Genomic DNA, 25,237 nt, shown 5'->3' on the forward strand with positions numbered 1-25,237 from the left:
AATTATACTTAGACATACACTACTCTCTCAAAAAAGTTTAGAAACTACACTTACACCCATCGAAAAATTTTCTATTACATCTAACTCCCTTTGGTTGGGGTTTGGATGGAAATACTGGCGTCAACAAAAAAATTACTTAAAATTGCACCCTAATTTAACATTCTTATATATATTTTTCTACTTATAAAGGAACAAATGTAATAAATATATGTGTATATATATAAAGAGAGAATAAAGTTAACATCATTATATTTTTCTCCCTATAAATACACAATTATTATGCGAATGTTAAATAAGGGGTAAAATTGAAATTTATGTATTTTTTTTTTGTTAACATTAGTATTTTCTGCTAAGTCCTAACAAAAGGAGTAAGGTGTAACCGCAAAAAATTGAAGGAGGTGTAAATACAATTTTAATTTTTTTTTTAAAAAAAACAATATAATTTTATATTTTTAGAAAAGATTTTATAATTAATTTTATGGATATATAATGTAATTATAAGCGATGGATTACAGAAGTAATAAGAAGCAATTTCGAATGCACCAAAGGTAAGCAGTGCCTTAAATTGTCCAGATTCACAACCCCGCACCCCCAAATCCCCACCCCCACCCCCCAACCCCCCACCCAAAATCAATCTTATCCGCAACAGTGTTAGGAAAGGGGACCACCCGAGTGAAAATTCTTACTCCCAAAACCTTTGACAAAGGTTAGTACCAAAGAAATGGATAACTTAAACAGCAATATTTATAAACTATGTGGGCTGCTAAAACTAGTGTTCAGAGTGAGATTTTAATATTGTCATTAGTGGGATGTATATATTGCCAAGAATTCTTCTTTTATTGGAATGATGAGGTTTATAATTTAAGGGATAATTACACTATTTTTTTTTTTAGATTTTCTGTAATCACATGTAAATTTGTTGTGATTAAAAAAATATATTTTAGTATTCTTGATATTTATTTCTATAAAAAAAATTCATCCATTAATAAAATACATGAAACTTGTTGACATTGATAATTTACTGGTCCCTAATTTCCACAAAGCAAAAGAGAATTTTTTTCTCTTATTAGTACGGCTTGAATTTCTATGTTGAATCTGATAGGAAAAGTTGAATAAACATCATATTTACATTCAATTGAGTTCTTACATGCATATTGCGGGTCTAATAATTTTTTTTCTGATCAAACTACATTTGTAATTAAAGGTGAAAATGCATAAGGATAGTTTAACTACTAAAAAAATTGTATAACCTGCAATAAATTTATAACTAGCCAATTAAAAATAAATATGAATTTTATTCTATTGTCAATGAAACCCCTTTTTGTGTCTTGAAATTGAAAAGAAAACGGACTTATTGGATGCAATATGCAAATGGAGAGAAGTGTGGGACTAAAATTAAAATCGAATCAACTTATGTGGCAAAAATATAATTATATGTACAATTGCATATGTTTGTTGCAAAAAAAAATATAAAAAGTGGTGTATAATATTGGTATACATCTGGGAGGTCCCTAATCGAACCGTTTATATTGCCAGACAAGTATCATGTGGTTGAATTATTGGCCCAAGCAATCTGATCGAATAAGGGATAGAAAGACAACAAGTTCTTCTTCATATTGTAAAGACAAGTAAACGTGGGATTGAAAAATTCTCACAAAAACAATCAATCCACAATTAATACTGAATTTTTTAATCGCAATTCTGGTAGCAATTTATCCTATCATCCATTTGTTTCTTACACCTAAATCTGAGAATCTTAAAATGACTATCTTCACTTGACATCACATGTCTTAACTAAAGTATCTTGAAATATACTCATCTTTTCCCTAAAATAACCATAGTTTTTATTACTTGATTTAATCAATAATTTTCTACAAATGCGCATTTCAGATTAAAATATTTTAATAGTATTTATAAATTATACCATATATACAATAAAATAATTTTAAAAAAATTATGCACGCACATCGAATATGCTCGAATCCCTGATCATTCCTAAGACTTCTTTTAACTGGTAATGAAATATCAAGGCTTTGAAGTTCGAACCATCCAAAGGGTAGGGCCAAGTTTTCACTGGTGGAACAGTATGCATATGATTAATAAAAACAAAGAAATACAACTTGCTTACAAAGGGCCCGACGTAAAGGGTAAAGAAAATAGATTTTGGCATCGCCAGGATAATGTATACAAACTTTAATATGTCCTCAAATGATGTCTAAAACATTTCTAAAAGTCTCTTTACTTGAGATTATTTTTCCATTTTCTCTAGTCCATCTCTATGGAAGGAGGAGGCAAGGTTCTACACATAGTGATGTTCCCATGGCTAGCCATAGGCCATCTCAGGCCGTTTCTTCGGCTATCGATATGCCTAGCTCAAAAAGGCCATCGGATATCCTTTATTTCCACCCCTCGCAACCTGCATAGAGCTGTTAAAGTACCTCAGGATTTGTCCCACCTAATCAACGTCATCGCCTTTCCTTTGCCGGAGGTCGAGCACTTGCCGCCTCATGCAGAGTCGTCCATGGATGTGCCCCATGTCAAACAGCAGTTGTTGAAGGTGGCCTTTGATCTGCTCCGGCCATTAGTAAGTGATTTTCTTGACAACGTTAGGCCTAAGCCGGACTGGATTGTGTACGACTATGCTTCCCACTGGCTGCCCAAACTTGCCGAAGAGATGGGCATTTCCCGCGCGTTTTTTAGTCTCTTTACTGCAGCTTTTATGGCGTTTTTGGGATCGCCATCTGCGCTGATGGACCAGAAATACAGCAGGTCAACGGCTGCAGACTTCACCATCGTGCCTGAGTGGATACCTTTTCCATCCGACATGGCTTTTCGTCTTCATGAGATGTCCAAGAACATGGAAAAAGGTGTTATCCTCATCTCAAATCACTATAAATTTAAAAAGGTGTTCCACATAACACGTCCCGTCTGAAAATACAAATACTAATACACAAAGAAATCCTTAAAAATGATAGCAGTGGACTTTCTTTCTAGAAAGTTAAGAAGTTGAGTTGTGATCTTTTTTGTTCTTTAATTTTTACTCGCATGGGATAAAATGCAACAGACCATTTTAATATAAGGATTTTAAATTTACAATAACAAATTTATTGAGTTTCTTTTTGGTAATTTCACATTTCAATGTATTTCAAACCCTCAAACTTAATTTTGAGCCAGAATTTTATCAATGTTTTCCGGTGACCTAAGATCTTGGTTCCGTCCCTGGAAACAGATGCAGATGGCAATGAGTACGACTCGGGCACATCCGATTCCATCCGCTTCGGCCTTTCCATAGATGGCAGCGAAATCGTGATCTTCAGATCATGCGTTGAGTTCGAACCCGAGTGGTTCGATCTTGTTCGCCAACTTTACCAGAAACCAGTCATCCCAGTGGGCATTCTGCCCGTGGAGGACGAAGAACATGACAATAACGAAGAATGGCTAAAGATCAAACAATGGTTGGATGCACAAAAAGATGACTCATTAGTCTATGTTGCACTTGGAACTGAAGCTGCATTGTCACAGACAGAAGCTCAGGAGTTGGCCCTTGGCTTAGAGCAATGTGGTTTGCCCTTCTTCTGGGTGCTAAACAGAAACTATCTCCCTGAGATGCTTCCTGACGGATTTCAGGACAGAGTTGCAAACCGGGGAATGGTTTACACGGAATGGGCACCACAGATAAAGATACTTAGTCATCCAGCAGTAGGGGCATTTTTGACTCACTGTGGCTGGAATTCAGCTACAGAGGCGCTCGGCTTTGGACGAGTTTTGATCTTGTTCCCTGTCATGAATGATCAGGGACTGAATGCTCGGCTTTTACAAGAGAAGAAAGTGGGAGTAGAGATACCGAGGAACGAGAAAGATGGATCGTTCACGAGAGACTCAGTGTCTGAGACGGTGAGGTTAGTATTGGTGAGTGAAGAGGGCAGGAAAGTGAGAGAGAACGCAAGAAAAATGAAAGAGTTGTTTGGGGATAAGAGTAGAAGCAGCTCTTATGTTGACAGTTTAGTTCAACACATGGTACAAACAAGGACTAGATAGTCTCTATTTGGGTTAAATTTCAATTTGAACAAGTACAAAATGTGGACTTTTTCGGGATAAATGAGTAAATAATTATACTAAATAATATAGGAAAATTGAACTGGGGTCTACACAAATTTCATATTAACTAGACGAATTAAATAAAAAATTAATCACCCACCGGGCAACAGTAATATCTTGAGTTGGGAACTCTAATTATATAATTTGATATTAAATTTTCAGTGCATTTGTATTTGAAGATTTGTAATAATTGAAGCTACACTTTTCTCCTCTTTGTATGTTCATAAATGCTACAATGGTGTATTCAATACCAATTTTAATGAAATATTTAAATTAATAATGTCTATGTAGTTTACTGGAAAAGATAGAATTAGCTTATTAGATTTAATGTGGATTTCTTAGGAGATGGAATGTATTTATGGAAGGGGTGCTACATTGAATAGATGATTCAACCACGGAAACAGAATCCAACACATCAATATTCTACAAAGTCGAACTAGAAAGAGTTTTTAATTGTTACTACAAGCACAAGCTTTCCCTAGAGAAAAGAGTAAGATTGAGAGATGAGTTTGCCCAAGAATCACGATCATTTCTAGATCCACTCATTCTTCGAACAAACATCATCAGTATCCGTGTACTGACCCTGAAACATGTTTATTGGCCCCAAGTCTACGGAAAAATAAGAACTGAAGGATACTCGCTAGCACTAAACCTTGAGAATCCAAACGTACCTTATGCACTTACTAACAGGTCCAGATGTAAGATCCAATGTAGATTGAAAGTAATATCAAGCAAGACATGACATTGAGACTGTAAAAGATGCAAATCCGGTACCAAACACACCTCAAGAAAACCAACGATGAAAGAAAAAGCAAAAGAAACTCTATAATAGAACCACTTGCAAAACGTTAACAAGGAACAAACCTCTATACAAAGATCAAAGTAGGTTTATGTTCTCAGTAGCCCAGATACCAGAAGTTCACAAGTCATCTGAGTTTAGACGAACTGATTTCAGCTCTTATGAGCATCTCCTTCAGACTTCTGGTAAAACAAGAAACACAAGTAAAAGAAGGGATGATTTTGCAATCAAATAGAAGACAATGCAACACATATTGCCACAACATACAAACTGGATCACATGGCATGATTCCCTTGTGCAGAATTGATCAAAAACAAGTATTCCTGAATTACTATGATTCAGATCATCATCACATGTAAAAGAAATGCATTCTCCTCATTTTTCAAGTAGCAATATCTTTGCGGTCCTTTCTTCACAAACCACAAGAATTAAATGTAACAAACCCCCATGAAAACATCAACGGGCAAAAACAAGAAAAAGAAAAATCTCTTAGATGACCCCTGAATTTTTGTAAAAAGAGCATCACCGTCCCCTTGAACCTTTTCTTTTGGCACCATAATTCCTCGACGCAGGAGGTAGTATACTTGTTTTTGAAAAATTCAGGTGGTCTTCTTTTCATGTATTCTCATTTAAAAGGATTTTTTACCTATTAATATTTTCAAAGGAGGTAAAATTACACCAACCTCAAACTACAAAGTCACTAATTAATTCATTCATGCAAAGACTGTAGCACAACTACAATTTATGTTGAAAAATACTGATAGAATGGACTATTTCTACCATTTCCACAACAAATCAAACCACAAAGCAAAATTAAATATAAACCAAATATGATACTCAACCAAAACATAATAATAGCTATACAAAGAAAAGCATAAGAAACAAAGAACAAAACTTCAGAAACACAAAACAGAAAAACCTTGTCAGATTTTTCCTTTTCAGCTTTCTCTTGCTCCGCCTTCTTCTTCTTCAGTTTCTCCATCCGCTCCCTCTCCATTTTCTTCACTCCAAACAAAAACAAGACGACAATTATTATCAACACATGAAAATATTAAAACAATATTAAAATTAACCTGAATGTAAACTGTTTCCTTAGCACGCTCTTCTTCACTGAGCACCCGTCCTCTGTCGTCGCTGAAGCAGCAAAGTTTCGATTTTTGCCAGTTTCCCTCAGCCAAACGACACACTACACCGCGCGAAACGACACACCTCATCGCCATCTTTCCTTTTCTAGAGTCTTCAGGTGGTTTCTTCAATTAGCTTTCTTTCTGTGTGTGCGTGTGTGTGTGCATATATATATAGAGAGAGAGAGAGAGAGAGCGCGCAGATGCGGGGTCCGCTTGGTTCCGAAGTATCGGGTCGGACCGGGTCGGGTGGAGGTTCCAGTATGCTCTTCGGACTTCAATAACACAGGGCCATGTCGTCATTGGCAGAGGTGGCTGGCTGCTTCACAAGGCTCCAGATGTGTGGGTATTATTTGTGATATATTGAATATTAATTGAATTGATGTAATTTATTATTATTCTTAATCATATTAATACAGTATATTGATTCAATCGATATATTACTCAAAAAGTATTTTTCTTGTTCCACAGAAGATTATTTTCGGACAGTAGTCAAAATCAAAAGTACATCCAAGATATGAATTTGAGTTACTGTTCAAGCGTTAATGTAATCCCGATCAGTCTGTTGTGATAGCTTTGGTTCTAGACGATAGAAAATCAGTTACACAATTTGGAAATCTTGCTTGTAAGGAATATTCATATATTTAGATTTAATATCAAAAGACGTCAGTATAATTTATGCGTTTGCGCGCAAAACTACACACGAGTTTGCAATTCTCAGGCCAATTGCTGTTGCAATGTTTTTTTGGTTTGCTCATGTTTAGAAAGTTCACATCATTTATCGAACTAAATATTATTTTTTTCGATAATAATAAATTTCATTAAATAAAAAAAAAGTACATAGTATACAAATCAAATGGCATGGGCTTAATATTATCACGAGTGCAAGTTGAGAAGTGGCCTAGAATCTGCCTAAGAGAAAGAAGGAGTTATCAACCCGTCGAATAAAAATTGACTTAGGCCGGGCCCACAACATGAAAACGATCTAGAGCAGTACAGGGAGTTGTTTGCATTTTTTGAATAGTTGTATAAGTTTGTAGGATGATTTATGTAAATAAACATAATAAAAAGTTTATAATATGCACACATAAAATATGATCCAACACTAGTTCTAACTTATTGCTTTTAAATATTTCATGATTTTCTTAAAATGCACCGATCGAGAACTTTTTGTTCGTAACTATAAATTATAATTTTTTTTTCTATAAATATGAGGGAATAATACTTTCAGTTCACTTTAAATTTATTTTAGTAATGAAGGAAAATAATTTTAAAAAGTAGCACATTGAGAATTTTGTCATTGAAAATTATAAATTTTATCTGAAAATGTCACGTGTCTATCACACGATGGCTGCAAATTTGATAAATTTTTCAGCCAAATTTTCATCAATCAATATTCACTTTAATGTGCTATTATTAATTATTGTCCTTCGCTAACAAAATAAATTCTAAATGGAAAAAAAAAAAAAGTACGACACACCTATATTTTGCACATTTTTTTAGCGTCTTTTTTATGTCTAGTCAAATGAAATGACTATTAATTGCTGAAAAAAATTAAAATATTTAAATGGAAATTAGATGTGTTGAAAATATATATATTTTTTCTCATTAAAAGCTTAGGACAATTATTAATTTTGAAGTTTGGACAATAAAACTTGGACCACATATTGAAAAATAAATGAAAGTACATGACTTTTTCAAAATGGAGAATGAACTGCCCTTAGCCTAAAAAACTAGGACCATGTATCCAAAGGTACATTAAATGAAATTTTTTGGGCTTAGATGAAAATAATATTTTTTATTTTTTATAAAATTATAGGTATATATTTTGAGGGCTGTCAGTGATATTTTTTTAAAAATATTTTGTGTAAGTTCTTTTTGTCGAAAATAGAGTGTAGTTGTAATTACAGTTACAATTTTAAAAAATGTATTTGTAATTTTGTAAATTCAGAGTGTAGTTCTGCATTTGAACATAATTTAAGGAAGTATCTATATAATATGTTCTATTAATATATGTGGCATGTTCTACTGTGAGCGCAAAATTAAATTTAATTAAAAAATATATTAAAAATAGAATAAAGTTACGGAAAATTATTATAAAATAAAGATTGGGAGAAAAAAAAATGAAATCTGGAAATTGAGAAAAGAAATAAATAGGAAGTTGAGAAGAAAGAAAAAAATATATAATACAAACTAAAAATATTGAAGACATTAAAAGACTGTTGTTGAATTCAATCAATACATCAATATGACTAATAATAATAATAAATTATAATAATCTATAACATAAAGTGAGACGACACTCAAATAAGAATAGACAAATACCCACACATCTGATAAAATTTGAACTCATAATTTGAAACTTGTGTTGTATCATTTAATTTCAACTCTTTTCACATGTTTGTCAAACCAACTTTTCTCCTATGATAAAAGTGTAATTCCTTTTATTGGATTTGGACCACTATTGTATATGAAGATTTTTTTGCCGACATGTCTAATTTAATTAACGAAGTTGAGGTTCGATGATAAAAAATATGAATTCGAGTCCTATCAATATATAGATATTAATTTGATTTAATAATTTTGACTATTATAATAGTAGTTATTGATTAATTCTACCTATTTAATAGGGATTCTTACACTCTTCATTCACGAGATTTTATGTAATTATACGTAAACCTCCTGTGATTTGAAACTATGGTGCTTACTTTCGTCTAACAAATAAGTATTTCAATTAATTAAAATTTATCGAATTTACTGATACTAACAAACAAGTGGGATAAAAACTCCATATTTATCCAATTGATTTCTTATTAATTTAGTATCGATTAAATAAATTTTATTATGACCAAATTACCCTTATACATCTAAAAATTAATGCAGGATAAGGATATAGTTTAGCCAGAAAAAAATTGTTTGATCAGTAATTTTAAAACTTTTTTTAAAAAAAAATTATATTTTTAAAGAGGGTAGAATTGTAATTAAACCCCATTTATAACATAGTACAGCAATCACACCTTAGTTTAAAACCTCACCTAACTAATTTAAAACGAGGAAGAGATAGGCCGACGCCTCCATTATCAACCTTCTCACATTCTCCACACACTCATGGCGGCCAAGAACCAGCAAAACCTCCACATAGCAGTACTCCCATGGCTAGCCTTCGGTCACATAATCCCATATCTCGAACTCTCCAAGCACATAGCTCAAAAGGGTCACAGAATCTCATTCATTTCCACCCCAAGAAACATCGATCGCCTCCCCAAACTCCCACCGCATTTGTCTTCTTCCATAGCTCTGGTCAAAATCCCACTCCCAAGAATCGCTGAGCTCCCAGAAAATGCAGAAGCCACCATGGACATCCATGCCGGACAAATGGGCCTTCTCAAGAAAGCCTTCGACGCCCTCGAACCCGGCCTAACCCGTTTCTTGGAGGATTCACGCCCGGATTGGATCATCTACGACTTTGCTGCACACTGGGTGCCTCCTGTTGCGGTCCGGCTTGGGATTTCCAGGGCCTTCTTCTTCATCATCAACGCCTGGTTTTTAGGCTTTTTTGGAGCAACCGACACCTTGATCAGCGGCTCAGACTATCGGACCAAGCCAGAAGACTTCATGGTCCCGCCAAAATGGGTCAAGTTCGAGACCAAGGTAGCTTTCCGGCGCTTTGAAGCTGAGTGGTCGGACGGGGCGAGTAAATCTAATGAGTCGGGTTTTTCTGATTATTACCGTATAGGAAAAGTTATAGCTGGGTGTGAAGCAATTCTTATTAGGCACTGCAATGAGTTTGAACCGGAGTGGTTGACTTTGCTGGAAGAGCTTCATCATAGGCCAGTTATTCCGCTAGGATTGATGCCACCTAAAGTGCAAGATCACAGCACAAACAATGATGCAAATCATACCGTATGGACCGGGATCAAAAACTGGTTGAACCGTCAAAACAAAGGGTCTGTAGTTTACGTAGCACTAGGTAGTGAAGTGACTCCTAGTCAAGATCAGGTGGTTGAGTTAGCCCACGGGCTTGAGTTATCCGGAGTGCCTTTCTTTTGGGTGCTACGGAAGGTCTCGGCGTCGGAGTCGAAGCCAGTGGAGCTGCCTAATGGATTTGAGGAGAGAGTAAGCGGTCGTGGGATGGTTTGGAGGAGTTGGGCTCCTCAAGTGGAGATATTAAAGCATGCGTCTGTGGGTGGATTCTTGAGCCATTGCGGGTGGAGTTCGATCGTGGAGGGACTCATGTATGGTAACCCACTGATCACACTACCCTTTCTAGTGGACCAAGGTTTGAATTCCAGGGTTATTGTTGAGAAGCAATTAGGAGTGGAAATTCCACGAAACGAGCAAGACGGGACGTACACAAGGAAGTGGGTTGCTGATTCGGTAAAGCTGGTGATGGTGGGAGAAGAGGGAAGGAAGTTCCAGGAGAGAGCGCAGGAGATGAGCTTAGTATTTGGTGATGAGGAGTTGCACAGACGCTACATAGACACTGCCATTCAGTTTCTTCAAAATCATACAATGCCTTAGTTATTTACTTGGCTATGTGCATGCATATCTATTTTCTAGTCTCAAATAACAAATTCATGCATCTTTTAATTGATACGGGTTCAAATAATTGTAGCTAGCAATCCAGTGATGTGATGTGCGATGTTTATGGAACTTCAAGTTATAATAATTTACTATATAAAAAAAAATAGGTTTGTTGCTACGGATTTTGTCATGACTTTGCGATGAAATTTTAATTTTTTTAATTTTTGTGGCTAAATTGCAACAGACTTTGCGATGGCATTTGTAAAGACTTTCAAGTTGTGTAATTTTTTAAATTATAAACGATAGTTTTTGCCAAAATTTTGTACTGAATTATTAAACGTACTCGTTTAAATCATTAATTATATATATATATTTATAAATAACATCGATCCAGTATCAAATTTTTACATTCTTTGTTTATAATAATGCTCGTTCAATATTGGGAATTTTTTAAAAAATAAAATCTTAGTAAAAGTAAAATTGACATTTCTACATTCTCATTCGATGATTACATAATTATATCCTATATTAGAGATATCTACAATTTTTTAAATAATAATTAAAGTGCACATATAATCTAATATTATTATAAAAGAAATAGGGACATTAGTCTTGAAGTGGTAGTTTTGATACAACGACACCAAATTACAAATTATTATAATATCAAAAATGCCTTTCAACTTCGTAACCGTAACTCATGTTAAATTCTCCTAAATCAAGTTTCTTTAGAAATTAATTTATGCAATTACATGTACTTAAAATTAAATTTACTCCTATTTTATTTAAATTTTATTTGATTTATTTTGTATTTATATGTAATAATTGTTATCAATATAACAATAGTCAATTTTTAATTTAATTTGAATAATATATGTATTGATAATTAAATAAAACCGAACCCATCTTATTAAATTGTATTTTGGTATAACCTTCAACAAACGATCAAATTCCTATGCTCTTCTCTTTCCACTCTATCTCAAGAGAGTCCCACACTCCTCCATCTGTATTTAAAACCCTAAGTTAATTCCAGCATTCGCTTTTAGTTCATCAAAATTAATCGGTTCAACGACAAATTGATTGTTTTTGCTCTAATAAAAGGATAGAAAGATGGTGTCCGCAAACAAAGAAATGGTTGTATACTGCTTTGACACACTGGTTGCGCACTACAACAGCGAAGAAGCTCCTCCCCCGGCGTTTGATGAGGGTCATCAGTACGGAAATTCTCCGTCTCTTATCTCCGTGTGTGTGATGTGTGATGGGATGTGCAAATGCAGAGTTTTATTTGCGGGTTTGATGTTTTTTGGTTTACTTTATTTTCTACTGTACAGATGGGGAAGATTAAGTGCTTAACAGTTTCCTTTTCGCTTTATTTTTTTCCTTTTAAATTTAGACAATGGTCTTGGAGTTATTTGATTCCTATTTGCGCATTGGCATGTGGATTCAGGCTTGCTTTATGGTATATTATTTGTGTTTGACTTAGATGAATATTTCTCAGAAAATTATTCGAAAATGTTTAAACTTTCTTTTTTAGAGAATTCTTGTGTTTAATTTATCCTTTGCTATTAGAAAAGGGATGCTGCATTTTTTCATCATCAATGTTCAGTTGTTAAATTTAGTTGTTTTGTGGCATTGCTGATGAGTGGGACTTTGATAGAATGCTAAGGATGCCAGTGCAGGGTAAGTCACCTATATTTGTAAAGCTGCTCCTAGTTTCAAGGTGAAAAAACATCACACTTGAAAATGGATGCACACTCGGCGAAAAGTTAATATGATTGCAGATACCTTCTTACAAATTCCTTCTGAAATGTGTTGTGCATAGTGACAATCAGAGTTCTTTTGACATTTAGTTTATGCTAATCCATGTAAGACATTTGTTTCAGCCCTTTATTTGTGACTTGGAATAAAGTGGTGAATGGTGGGGAGCGCCGTTTACGTGGATGCATAGGGACTCTTGAAGCTCGCTGTATAGTAAATGGTTTCAGGGACTATGCTTTGACAAGGTAACGAATCAATGGATGTTTCAGATTCAGAAATTATTTAAGAGATTTTCTTTGTACTCATACTTTTGAGGCATTACAACGTCTTATATCTTGGGCAATTCCGGGGAATGAGATGATTCTATCATGCTTGACAATTTTGATTGACAGCTCTATTGTTTGCTTGTATGTTTATTCTTAAGTCTAGCTTGCATGCTTGACTGATTTAACATGATCCTTCTGTTATATATACACTTTTATAATTGGAGAGAGGCTAATTGTTTGTATTGTTGTGAATTAATGCAATTCCACGTGGTGCACCACGGCACCTTGTTCCTGTTTTTACTTATTCTTCAATCTGTGACCTTGAAAGAAATAGGACATCTACAAAAAAATCTTGAGGTTCTATATTGTAGCCACAATATGTTGTAATTGTTGAATTGAATCTTTATGGAGAGAAGTAACTCTGTCCTGCTAATCCTGGTCCACTATCTCATGCAACTTGTTTATATTTCTCAGTGCCCTCAGGGACAGACGTTTCCCCCCTATACAAGCTAAAGAATTGCCTTATTTGGAATGTACAGTTTCCATCCTGACTAATTATGAAACTGCTCATGACTACCTAGACTGGGAGGTTAGTGGTCTGTTAAAGTTTTAACCATCCTCAAATGTGAATCACGCTTGATACATTATATCTCTTTTGTGATTCTGAAGAGTATCTCACAATAATCTATGGTGTTTATTTGGATCGAACGAAGATGTATGTAACTTGCCGTGTTATATGTACTCTCTTTTCAATGTCTTGAGGTAACGTAGCCTGTTATTATATTGCAAGACCTTATGACATGATGTATCAGATAGCTCAAATAAGAGAAACATCTAGTCTTAAGTTAAACATTAATGTTTTAGCATGATAAGTTTCCACATGTGAAAGTTCATTGGAAGTTGCATCATTGATGCATGGAGCAACTTACTTCACTATTCTATTCCAATAAAATTAGAGTAGGGTCATCAAATAACCAGCTTAATAATTCAAAGAATTATTATGAGCTTGTAAGCTATATACATTTATTAGGCTTATTTGAGTTATTGGTTATGTCCGGTGCCTCTTTACCCAAAAAAGAAAAAAAAAAGATTTGGTGAACTGTCAGAGTTGGGTGTGGAAAATAGGTAATCTTTATTTGTGTTGGAGAACGCGATGGATGTTTGCTTTGAAATTTGAAGATGAATATAAATGAGATCAGTTGAAGAAAGATATGTTTGATTTTGAATTTTTGGATGACAAAAGTCTTTTATTAATGTCTAGTTGGAGATAGACACACACCCACACACACGTATTGGTATACATATCTTTATATAGGTAACGGAGAGATACGGGTGAAAGGAACAAGCATAGGTATTCTTTTTCTGGCCCAATTTGAACCATCCAAAGTCTGGCCAAATTGTACCAACCAAACATGTGAGCATTTCCTATGAACCTGGAAGTTGATTGGAAAGAAAGATCTAAACATAATGATTGAATTTCATGAAGTCGAATCATCTTGCAGGTTGGCAAGCATGGAATTATTATTGAGTTCACTGATCCTGACTATAACACTAGGCGAAATGCCACCTACTTGCCTTATGTTGCTGCTCACCAAGGTACCTCCTGTTGCTTGTGATTTATTTCTTGGCATATGAGTTTATAGAATACTTGCTTTGGAGGAGTGGTACTAACTGCTACGCTGGTGTGAGCTAAATAACTCAACTGATTAATAGGAGAGGCTAGTGTAAATCGTCTTGCTCGAAGCCTGACATCTAGTTCTGTTTATCATCTCAGGCTGGACAAAGATTGAAGCAATTGACTTGTTGATTAGAAAGGCTGGTTATAATGGCACCATTACCGAGCAACTGCGAAAGCGTATTCAACTCACCCGATACCAGAGCACTCTATTTACAATGGGCTACAGTGATTATGTTTCTTATGTCAAAACAACTAGAGGTGATGCTCTGACTATTAATGGGGCAAAACCACACGATACTGATGGTTTCTTTACCTCCTTTCTGAGCCGGAAAGAAGCATTTGGCTGATAGGGAGGTAATTCATTTAAATAAAGTGCTGGATGGAACTAATATCATGTTCCAACCTGCTCCTCTGATTATTGTTGCAACACCCAAAAGTGCTAATTGCGTGGAACTAATGTTGTACTGAGTCTCTATTGAAAAGCTGTAATTTGAAAAACTTATTTCAGATATAATATAGTTACCATTCTTTCAGGTTGGTTTGGTTCAATGAGAAAAAAGGAGAAGTGAAAATATAGGGTTGGAGAAACAATAATAGTTTGGTATTATTGGAAGAGAAGTGAATTTCAAATGATTCCCTTTCTTTGGTATGACGAAAATAGATGGGGAATGAACTACTAACTTTTGAAATTTATTAGTCATTTCTCTTTATTTTGCATTAAAATATAAACAAGTTAATATTATACTAAAAATTTATGAGTTTATTAATAAAACTATTCATCAAATAAAAACAAAAATATTATTTATATAGTTATCCTTCTTAAAACATTATGTACAAGTATTATTATTAGCAGGAAAAGAAAAAAAGGAGTATAGGGAAATTATATGTATGAGTACTAGCGTGAATAAAATAAAAGTTATATTTTTACTTTTTCGTACAATTTTAGAGGGTAGCTCTCTAATCAATCACTAAATATTTTCTTATGTATATCTCTTTACTTTGATTTTTCGTATCAAGTAAAATGTTATGTTTATAAATTGTTTATTTTAACAAGCTAAACATCAAATTACAGAAAATATTCATTTTATAAAGTTTATGCCGAATCATTTCACAACTTCTTGTTAAAATAAAATCTAATCCGTTTTTCAAATTTTAAAATATCTTATGAAACATATAAGTTTATAAAATCTTTTGTATAAGTTATCAGTTGATGCAATTTATATCAATTATTTTGACATCTAATAAACAGCGGAAAACAATATTTATCTTTCTGAATTTCCTCCAGAAGGCTTGTCCAAATACCAAGTTTGTAAACATTTGAAAAGCATTGACAACCTGATGAAAGCTACATTTTGTCATCCCTTCAGATAAAAAGTAAAAACAACCAAAATCTTCCACCTATCAATGATATTCAACTTTTGAAAGCTTGAATCCTTGGTAGAAGACGAGGAACAGGATGGGGAGAATAGATGAAAAAGGTCCATATAAAGCTCTGGTTGCCTGAGAAAACATAGCAGAAGAACATCACCCATCGATCCTACAGTTTCTATCTGATCATGTAATATTAAATACCAAAAGCGAGTGCTGCTAGCTTGATAGAGCTACTCAAAGGATGTCAAAGAGTCTATATTTTCACCCACCAGGTCCTGATAAGGAAGCGAACAATGGGAATTCTAAAACCAAGCATTGGTTTGTTCATCACATCTTCAAGTCTGTTGCCCACGTCCCTTGAACACTAGGATGCTTGGTTACATGCCTTGTCTTCAGCTTCACCACCTTTCTTCCTTGTGAATTTCTTAGCCTAGTAGCAGATTGGAGTATGTCCTCTGGACTCATATTCTTGACGCAGACAACCCGCTCGTTTTTGTTTTCTGCATAATGAAATAACAAAACTTCAGTGGTCAAAATCAGATAATGCGGAGCTTGGGGTTGCCTACATCCACGAAAAGTTTGCTGTTATGTATTCCCTATAGAAACCAAATTCATGAAAAGAAGGCTGGAAGGTTTAACGCTTATGCTTCAATTTACTTAATGTCGAAGATAAAAATTGTTAGCCAAGAACTTAAAGCAGAAGGTAAGATGTAAGATAGGTATAAGACATGATAATCGGAGAAACAAAGCGATAACAGTCGGGGCAGATGACAAAAAGAATATTAAAAACAGCAAAATGTTTCAGCTGACTATGGTATTAGAAGCATTGCACAGCACAATAACTTTGGAAAACTCATAGTTAACAGTATGATCTCAACATTCTTCTTATGGAAATGAGAAATGTTATCTCATCATTTCTGTTTTTTAATTTCACAGTGGAAGTTGTGTTTTTATTTTTGTTTTGATAACTGTATGAAAATGAAAATGGGTATGGATTAGCTGACAAAGTTGTAACATTTTGTTGTTACTAGTGTCGAATGAATGTTTTCTTTATTTCAAATAAGATTGCTAGTAGTATATTTTACTGGCAATATAGACCATTGGGGTCATCTCATAGTTGTAAACGGCAAGCATCAGCACCATTCTCAAATAATTGCACAGCCCTTCTGCATGCCGACGCCATTTGAACCATTTTCGTGGTGCAAGGGCATACTATCTTGAAGCCCAGCCCAAAAGAAAAAAAACTGAGTGAAATCCAGTTCTTTTCAAACACTCGCGTAGTCCAAATTTAATTCAGTTATATTTTAAAAAAAAATCATAAAATTTACACAAAAAAAGGCCAAAGACGTAAAGGTTTTACGCCTTTCCTAAAACAAAGAAAAACACGTTATACGACTGGCGACAGCACAACGACACAGGGCGGTGTGCGTTCTTCAGCAATGGCCAGATTTATTTATTTTATAACTATTCCCTGAATTTACTTCTGTTTTTAGATTAAGTTAGAACTTGTTTTTTTTTCCCCAGATTAATACTACCTAAGTGGCTAGAAATAATATCTTCAAGTAGAAAGGATGTTGGTTGGAATTATGGGTCTTCGCCAAATCTAAAAAATTCCAATAATTCAGTGCCAATTTTTTTGATAGGGTTTTTAAAGGAGGAATTTACTAGATTTAAGCAACGTCTTGTTGGAGGCTTTCGAAATGCAACAATTTGTAGAAAATAACCTCAGCATGTGAATGAAGAAATAAGAGACTTCATGAAAAAGAAGCCAGAACTTAAAGATCAAATGAATGATACTCCCCATTTTGACGTTGTTGCTGAAGAAGAAGCGTCTTGGGAAGCTGAACAACAAAATATTGTGGGTTGTAAACACGATATCACTTGTTCTGCTCAAGGTTCATCTGTTGCATCACTATGCAATCAAAGAAGTCCACACAAATTGGCCCGGTAAATTTATACTTACAAAAAGAAGCTAATGAATTAGTGCAACAATGAGAGGGGAAGACGCAAAAGTAATTGATGAACCTAAAAAGAAATTGAACAACAATTGATGAAGTATTGTTGCTTCCTTCCCCCTTCTATGTTTAAGCAACTTCATTAGTTTCTTTTCTAAATACATGTTGATGGAACCAATTTGTGATGACTTCTTTGATTACATAGCAGATGCAACAAACGAACCTTCAGCGGAACAAGCCGCAATATTTTGTTGTTCAACTTCCCAATACGCTTCTTCAGTAAGAGCATCCAAATGGGGAATGACATTCATTTGATTTTTTAGTTCTTGCTTCTTTTTCATGAAGTTTCTTATTTCTTCCTTCACATACTTAGGACATTTTCCACAAATCGTTGCATTTCGAAAGCCTTCAACAAGATGTTATGTAAATCTAGTAATTCTTCCTTTAAAACCCCTATGACAAAAATGGCATTGAATATTGTTGGAATTTTTTAGATCTCGCAAAGAGCCATAATTCCAACCAGGATCTGTTCGACTTGAAGACATCATTACTAGCTACTTAGGTAGTATTAATCTAGAAAAAAATAATAATAATAATAACTTAATCTGAAAAAACAAGTAAATTCAGAAATAGTTATAAAATAAATTCAAAAATAGTTAGAAAGTAAATAAATCTGACCATCGCCGAAGAACGCGCTGCCACCTATGTCGTTGTGCGACCAGTAGTAGAACGTGTTCTTTTCTTTGTTTTAAGAAAGGCGTAAAATCTTTACGTCTTCAACCTTTTTTTTTTTTTTGGGTAAATTTCTAAGATTTTTCTTTTTTTAAAAAAAAATTAACTAAACTAAAGGTTGGGTTGGACGAGGGAACACCCAATGTTTGCAAATAATTGGGTCTAACCCAATTTTCTCTAGCCCAGACCAAAAGGGTTGGGCTTCAAGATGGCATGCCTTTGCGCCAGGAAAATTGGTGCAGAGAGGCACACAATGGCATCGCCATATGGAAGGGCAGCGCAATTATTTGAGAATGGCACTACAGGCGTGCCCCTTTGCATGCCACTTACAAATATGCCTAAGAATTATTGTTTTGCATATTTCTTTTATGGTATGATGATTAAAATAATTTCTAATGTTTACAATTAATTGTTTGTGCATTTTTTTATGTGAAAATATATTGATGTATGAAATATATAATTTATCTTTGTACATGTGCACTGCGCTTTAAAAAGGCGCGAGCCACGCCGTCTGCCATGGCTCCAGGGGACCTTGCGCCATGACTCACCCTACACTATGAACAACTATAGGTCATCTTGCATCCAAATACGGGTTTGTGGAAAAGGAAGCCTTTGGGACTAACTGGGAATGAAATTCCCAGAATCACATGAAGCATAGATATGCTCATTATTATATCTTCAGCACGGTTCTGATGATAAATTTTGGAGCATTGCAAGTATCTTCAAGAATACTTAGAAGAGAGCATAATTCTTCTGTGTGAGTCGTGTGACTGAGGCAACAATAACAATAAGACTGTAATCAGAATAATCGAGTATTATATCCTAGCTACAAAACAAGTTCCACTACATCTGAAATCATTGCTTGGACTTATATCAGTTAAGATTGAAAATGTCAAGACATGTTTCAACCTAGGTTGGAACCAGACAATATCTTCCATAGTAAAATACAAATACGGCATGCATCTATCCAAAATTGGAGTGATTTAAGGTTTCTTAAAGTATCAGCCATGTCAAAGATCAGCAGAGAGAATATTCAATCATACTTCGTCTACTGATACACAGAACAACAAGAGGGGGTTCAGGGGGGAGCCAAAAGGTATAGATCTTACTATAAAATCCTTTCAGAAACGGATGATAACCACGATTTAGTTCAGTGACCACCTCAAGCTGGGGATTCTTCTCTCTAAAAGCAGGCAAATGAGATTCCATAAATGCCCTAAACCAAATACACAAAATAATTAGTCCTCTTTATGATGAAATAGCTGCTATTGTTATACTTAGCATAGTTAATATGAAGCAATTTTATCCCTTTCCTCAAATGAAAATAACTATAACCCATTCTTATTCGAACCCTTTCTCAGGAAATGCAAATCTAGCGACCAGCATAGTACCATGAGAAGAGTGAACATTTCCAAGATAGATTCTGTCCATAACTAAACTATGCAGATCTATACTTTTATTTCAGGAAAGCCTATTAAATTGTGGGTAGTCTTTGTCCAGTTCTAATTTTCTATAACTCCCAAATGTCCCTTAGAACCTCAAAAATTCAGAAATCAGTTTTCTTTTATTAATAGAATGAGGAGAATCTTTATGCTTATTTGATGCTTTTCAGTATAATTGTTCAAAGAGACTGTATAAAAGAAACTTAGTTGCAAGATAAGAAAAAGTACACCTGATACACAAGCAATGAGATAGCAAAAGTAAGACATCACATTCTGGTGAATTTCATATATAGATGGTACAAACTTATTAGTTGAACAAAACGAAAAGCTTTCATTTATGATGACAGCATGAGCCCCAGTGCATGAATTCTACAGAACTTTGATGCCTCTATCATGTAATATCAAACTACAATAGAACATGCCCTTGGTACGTTCATTGTCGTCCTCATTGACATTACTATATACTTTAACAGAAATGCAGTAGCATTCTTAAACTTCAATTGAAAACAAGCAGTTCAATATGTCCAACTAGTATATACATCACCTTGACGACACACAACCCTAACAAACAATCTTGTTGGAACCATCAACTTCTTCTTAGAATGTGTAAAAATTAGACTCTTATAGAGTCTCCCAACACAAGAAATAGTTCCTAACACAAAATTATTCATCCAGAAGCCACAAACATATTATGCTATTTCCCACACCATTTTACCAAAATTCGTACCAAAAGTTTTACAAGAGAATGGCTCAAACAACAAAGAACTCCTTTTATTGGACAACTGGAATTGAAACCACCTTCAATTCTTTGCCCTTATCATTTTTATCTTTTATTTAAATATCAGTGAACAGTCAGACGCCAGTGCAAAATTAGGGATTCATTTGAAACCTAAAAACAGACAAACGAACCGTTCATCCTTTTAAAAAACACCCTTTGTTAATCTAATTTGTAACTAATTCGACCAGAATCATTAATCTTCTCCTTTCATATTTCTTATGAACTACAAAAACCCATATGCCCACTCAAAATCAACAACGAAACCCTAAAACTGAGCACTGAAAATCAAACTTAATTGAAAAAAATAGCAAATACATTCACCTGATGCCCCTGCTACTGCCACCCCAGTTACAGAAACTCACAATCAGCTTTTGCAGTTGCCATACACCTCTCAATGACATTTCCTTTGACTCTTCTTCCTCTTTTCTCCTCAAGATCTCTTTCTCTGGCTGAAAATGGAATTTGTTTGGCGATAGGTTATGTAATTTCGGGGTGGCTGAGGAGAAGAGATACAGAAGAGAAGAGTGTTTGCACAGTTGAACTCAATTAGGGAAGACAAAGGTCTTGCAAGGTTTGAACCGACCGGTTCGGTGAACCTTAGACTCACGGTTCGATGAATTTGGGTTCATTAATCCAGTAATGGAACGAGTAGCGGGTCATGGAAATAGGATCCGCTCGGGTGGGTTTTAGGTAATAAAGGCAAATGTTGAGTCCTGAAAAATATATCTATATACATATATTAATAATTTAAACGCCAATTAGATTTTCTTTGTGATAGCTTCTTCCCAAATTCACACTAATCATCATGGCACCTATTATTTCTACGCATATAATCTGATATATATAAACCAGATTTTAAAATTTAGTGTATGATTAAAATCGGAGCAAGTGATGAATATGAGCGAAAGTGGGGGATGAATATAATAGTATAAAGGCGGTTTAAAGATGTGAACAATTTGAAATAAATGTAACTCATTATATTAATATGAGTATTTAAGGGTATAATTGGTACTTTAAAATTTAATATTACAAAGTCACAAACCGTGAGTTGTGAATGAGAATATTATGGTTATTTTCTTAGGATAAAATTTAACACGTACTAAAATATTAAATTCAAATTTCACAAAAATAGCCACTTTAGCTTTTAAATGAAATTTTGGTGGAATTTAATTTTTAAAAAAAAATACAAAGGATGAGATTCTTGTCAATTATCAAACTTTAAGGGAGGGTATGTGTGGAAAACATATAAACTTTGAGGGAGGAATGTGTCAAATACTTAAGATTGAGGGAGGAATGTCTCAGAAGCTTAAACTTTGAGGGAGGTATGTGTAAAAAAAAACTTAGTCATTGAGGGAGGAATGTGTCATAAACTTAAACTTTGAGGGAGGTATGTTTCAAAAACTTAAACATTGAGGGAGGTTGATGCAATTAACCAATAAATTTAAAGGTGACCAAAGAGCACTGGAGATATATGCTTCAGAAATTCAAGGGCACCACCACAAACATATTTTGGACGTGGGAAATTATATCTAACATTTATAAGGTAAGTTTTTGTTTAATAAATAAATTTTGTTGTTAGTCAAAATTTATCAAATTTATCGATATTAATAAAAAAAATTAAATAAAAATTGGTATTTATTCTCAATAGACTTATTATTAACTTATTGAAGGTCAAATAATTCTTTTTCCGACTAAATTATCTGTATAACAGGTGAAGATATATCTCATCTCATACATTAACACATAAAAACGTGTGAGAATAATTTGATCATAAAAATATTTATTTGATCTGCCATAAATAAATAATCAGTCAATCGGAGGCACATATAGATTCTTTTTCTAATTTTTTTTATTAATATCAGCAAATTCGGTAAATTTTGACTAATGAAAAGACTTATTTGTTGGACGAAGGCAAACTTCAGAGGTGTTAGATGTAATTCCCAACCCACAGGGCGTCTAAGTGTAATTACCAAATTTCAGGGGAAGAGAGTATAATTTTTTCTTTGAATTATGGTTCCGGATTTGATAGAAGGATTTTAATAAAGGATTCCAGATAACTTCATATTGAAAAGAATTTTAATTAGTTAATATTCAATAGAAAACAATTTAAATTATAGTTGAAATTTTTAAAATCCTTTAAATTTAGAATTTTTCAGAGGATTTGTTATTAAGAATTCTGAAAATCCATAATTTAAAATCTGTTGTAAATACTATAATTTATAGTCAAAAAATAAATCAGGTTTTCAGATTGAGACGCAAATATCTCGTTCTTTTTAAGAAAATTCAAATCCACTATTGAAAGTATTCCCATTTTCCATTAGCCTAACAGTATTACTTTTGACTTGTTGGCTTTATGATACAATAGTCCAGCAACGTTGTACAACTCTAATGCTTTCTAGACAAGTTATAAGAATCAAAAGAATACCTTCTTTCGACGGGCTTGAGTCCCACCAAATTTATGGATGTTTGTCTCACTTAATATAAGGTTATTATAATGTATATTTATTTTAATATTAATTTATTGTACCATGAGTTTATTAATAGAATTGATGTACTTGTCAGTTTATTAATATTAATATTATATATAATCACCATTTTTATAAAAAAGCAAATAAAAATCTAACGCTCTTATAAATATGTAGGGTAATTGGATGTATCTTTTTTGTCTTTCTTCAAGAAAAGAAACAACAAAGGCAAAGAGTGTGGACCACCCACCCCCTTCTTAGAACAAAAATCATAAACCAGTGGCTGTAGAAAATTTTCAGCAGCAAATCTGAGTGAAAGTCCATCCATGGCAACAACACCTGCCAGGGTTTGTACATTGGTTTCTCTCAAGGTACAAGCAGCTCATGACAGCAGCAGGAGAGCAGGAGTTGAACCAAAAGCACAGAGGAAAGGAGGAAGGAGAGAGCTGCTTCTTCTCTCAACAACTGCACTTGTTGCTGACTCCAGAGCTGATCTTCTCAACAGTATGCTTTCATATACTTTTACTCATCACAAGTTATTTTTAAGTAAATTGCATTGACACCCCCGAGGCAGATTTAATTACACAAATGCCTCAATATTTTTTTTTATAAAATTATAAATACACCCTTTATTTAACGGCAAAACTTTGCACAAACATCCTAACTAACAACCCCTCAAAAGATGTATTCGAAATTTTATAAAATACGGAGGTATTTGTGTAATTAGAATTAATTTGTAAGAGTGGCGTTGTAAGTTACCCTTATTTTGTAATAGCATGGATGAGAATTTTTGTTGATTTTGAGTGATTGATATTAGTTGGAATGTGATATTTACAGAATATCTGAAAAAATCAGAAGAAAACAAAGCCAAAAATGACAAGGAGGTAAGCGCAATTTCAAATATTTTAGAGTACATCTTAACTGTTATCTTTTCATTATGACGGATTTAAAATACATTAAATATTATAATTATTTAAAACTTCTAACTTCAAATTCTTTTGCTAAATTAAATTCATTCATCCAAACGTAAACCGGAATTTGAATAAGTTTTAATTAAACAAAGTTTGTTATATTTAACTATAAAATAGAAATTGATTTTAGCATTTTGGTGGTCAGAGACTGGAGAGTTACTACAAGCGCAACTACAGAGATTACTTTGGTTTGTTGGAAGGGGATCTGAAGCAGAAGAAAGAGCTGTCTGAATCAGAAAAGGGCATTCTTGAATGGCTTGAGAACAATAAATAGAACTCTTCTCATCACTTATTTCCCTTTCATTGACTATAAATTTACCTGTAGCATGACATGGCATATAGCCGGTTACGTTTTACCCATTGTGAAAATACTAACTGGGATTAAATTGGAAAGATAAATGATAACGCGATTTTAAAATTTTTTTGAAAGAAGCTTATTATCTCCCGTATAAGGGGTGGCGTTGCCATTTTTCTTAATGTTTTTATAGGAGATGTGTTGTATTTTAACCCTCATAAAGCATGTAATAAATTTATATTTGTCTTAAAAGGGGACATGTTTTAGATCGTCAGCTTGATTCATTTTTCATCATTCTCGTTCCCTTTTTTGAAATAGCAAAGAAAGTGGGTATGTTTAGTTATACGAAGTTTTCATAATATGTTAAAGATATTCATGACTATGATCTTCTCGACATCAACGAGTTATGAACTCATATTTACGTTGATTTCTGGACAAAGAGAAATAAAATTTAAGGACTTTTTTGTCCAACAAACTGAAAAATATTAACTTCAAATTCAAGTGTCAAAATTGAGAGTGTTATTCCTTGTTTTTTTTTTTTTTTTTGGTACAATGGAGATTTTAAAATTGAAGTAAAACTCTAGATACGGAATTAAAGTACTCTTTCAGCTATAGTTGTAGTGTGAAGGTAAAGATATGCAGTAACAAGCTCAAGTTCTAGTATGAAGGTCAAGTTATCTTATCTCATTGAGGAGCTCTCCATTTATAAGCAACTATCAATCGATTAGAGAATGATTCTCATGAATTTAATGGAGCGTGATCTCAAAGTGGTTGGATAAGTGCTAAATCCCTCGGGATTTGATGGAGAGTCATCTCTCAACAGTTGGAGAATTAATGATCTTCGGAGGCAGTTAGAGTCCATTGCGGATAAGGGTATCTTAGGAGATAAAGATGTTCTCCTGAATTTTCTATGAGGTGGTTGAGGAGACGTCTTTTTCCAGTCGAAGACTGGGCTTTTATGGTTTAAATGTTACTTCCGACTAC

The 25,237-nt window shown here is 34.0% G+C and overlaps 6 protein-coding genes across 10 annotated transcripts; 4 read left to right on the forward strand and 2 right to left on the reverse strand.

Moving 5' to 3' along the window:
- Positions 1-2,141: 2,141 nt before the first annotated feature.
- On the reverse strand, positions 2,142-6,185 carry LOC110012337 (uncharacterized). Of its 3 annotated transcripts, none has more exons than XR_002287472.2 (4): positions 5,971-6,185; positions 5,817-5,897; positions 4,963-5,079; positions 2,142-2,836 (listed from the first exon to the last, which is right to left on the reverse strand). XR_002287472.2 is itself a non-coding variant. In XM_020695517.2 (3 exons), the coding sequence occupies exons 1-3, from the start codon at positions 6,115-6,117 to the stop codon at positions 5,050-5,052; spliced, it is 258 nt and encodes an 85-aa protein (XP_020551176.1). In that variant the 5' UTR covers positions 6,118-6,185; the 3' UTR covers positions 4,814-5,049. The 3 variants fall into 3 exon arrangements, 1 of the variants encoding a protein (XP_020551176.1); XR_002287473.2 differs by having other exon boundaries at positions 2,142-2,889; XM_020695517.2 differs by lacking the exon at positions 2,142-2,836 and having other exon boundaries at positions 4,814-5,079.
- Positions 2,279-4,378, forward strand: LOC105166547 (UDP-Glycosyltransferase superfamily protein). The gene is made up of 2 exons (XM_011085935.3): positions 2,279-2,867; positions 3,230-4,378. Exons 1-2 carry the CDS (start codon positions 2,279-2,281, stop codon positions 4,036-4,038), a joined length of 1,398 nt encoding a protein of 465 aa, XP_011084237.1. The 3' UTR covers positions 4,039-4,378.
- Positions 6,186-8,988: 2,803 nt separating the features above from the next.
- On the forward strand, positions 8,989-10,723 carry LOC105166548 (putative UDP-rhamnose:rhamnosyltransferase 1). Its single transcript, XM_011085936.3, has one exon. The coding sequence runs from the start codon at positions 9,130-9,132 to the stop codon at positions 10,540-10,542; it is 1,413 nt and encodes a 470-aa protein (XP_011084238.1). The 5' UTR covers positions 8,989-9,129; the 3' UTR covers positions 10,543-10,723.
- A 749-nt stretch (positions 10,724-11,472) lies between these two features.
- On the forward strand, positions 11,473-14,777 carry LOC105166549 (uncharacterized protein At2g38710). 2 transcript variants are annotated; one of them, XM_020695300.2, is made up of 5 exons: positions 11,473-11,833; positions 12,426-12,545; positions 13,041-13,155; positions 14,069-14,162; positions 14,341-14,777. In XM_020695300.2, exons 1-5 carry the CDS (start codon positions 11,814-11,816, stop codon positions 14,589-14,591), a joined length of 600 nt encoding a protein of 199 aa, XP_020550959.1. In that variant the 5' UTR covers positions 11,473-11,813; the 3' UTR covers positions 14,592-14,777. The 2 variants fall into 2 exon arrangements, with proteins under 2 accessions (XP_020550959.1, XP_011084239.1); XM_011085937.3 differs by having other exon boundaries at positions 11,473-11,756.
- A 757-nt stretch (positions 14,778-15,534) lies between these two features.
- LOC105166550 (mitochondrial ribosomal protein L51/S25/CI-B8 family protein) lies at positions 15,535-21,086 on the reverse strand. Of its 2 annotated transcripts, XR_848203.3 has the most exons (4): positions 20,844-21,086; positions 19,412-19,518; positions 15,885-16,115; positions 15,535-15,744 (listed from the first exon to the last, which is right to left on the reverse strand). XR_848203.3 is itself a non-coding variant. In XM_011085938.3 (3 exons), exons 1-3 carry the CDS (start codon positions 20,921-20,923, stop codon positions 15,943-15,945), a joined length of 360 nt encoding a protein of 119 aa, XP_011084240.1. In that variant the 5' UTR covers positions 20,924-21,085; the 3' UTR covers positions 15,535-15,942. The 2 variants fall into 2 exon arrangements, 1 of the variants encoding a protein (XP_011084240.1); XM_011085938.3 differs by having other exon boundaries at positions 15,535-16,115; positions 20,844-21,085.
- A 2,100-nt stretch (positions 21,087-23,186) lies between these two features.
- On the forward strand, positions 23,187-24,390 carry LOC105166552 (photosystem I reaction center subunit N). Its single transcript, XM_011085940.3, has 3 exons — positions 23,187-23,491; positions 23,825-23,871; positions 24,104-24,390. Exons 1-3 carry the CDS (start codon positions 23,314-23,316, stop codon positions 24,230-24,232), a joined length of 354 nt encoding a protein of 117 aa, XP_011084242.1. The 5' UTR covers positions 23,187-23,313; the 3' UTR covers positions 24,233-24,390.
- Positions 24,391-25,237: the final 847 nt, after the last annotated feature.

The sequence above is a fragment of the Sesamum indicum genome, linkage group LG7 (genome assembly GCF_026168435.1).
Source record: "Sesamum indicum cultivar Baizhima isolate 11 linkage group LG7, ASM2616843v1, whole genome shotgun sequence".
In the NCBI taxonomy this organism is placed as follows: domain Eukaryota; kingdom Viridiplantae; phylum Streptophyta; class Magnoliopsida; order Lamiales; family Pedaliaceae; genus Sesamum; species Sesamum indicum.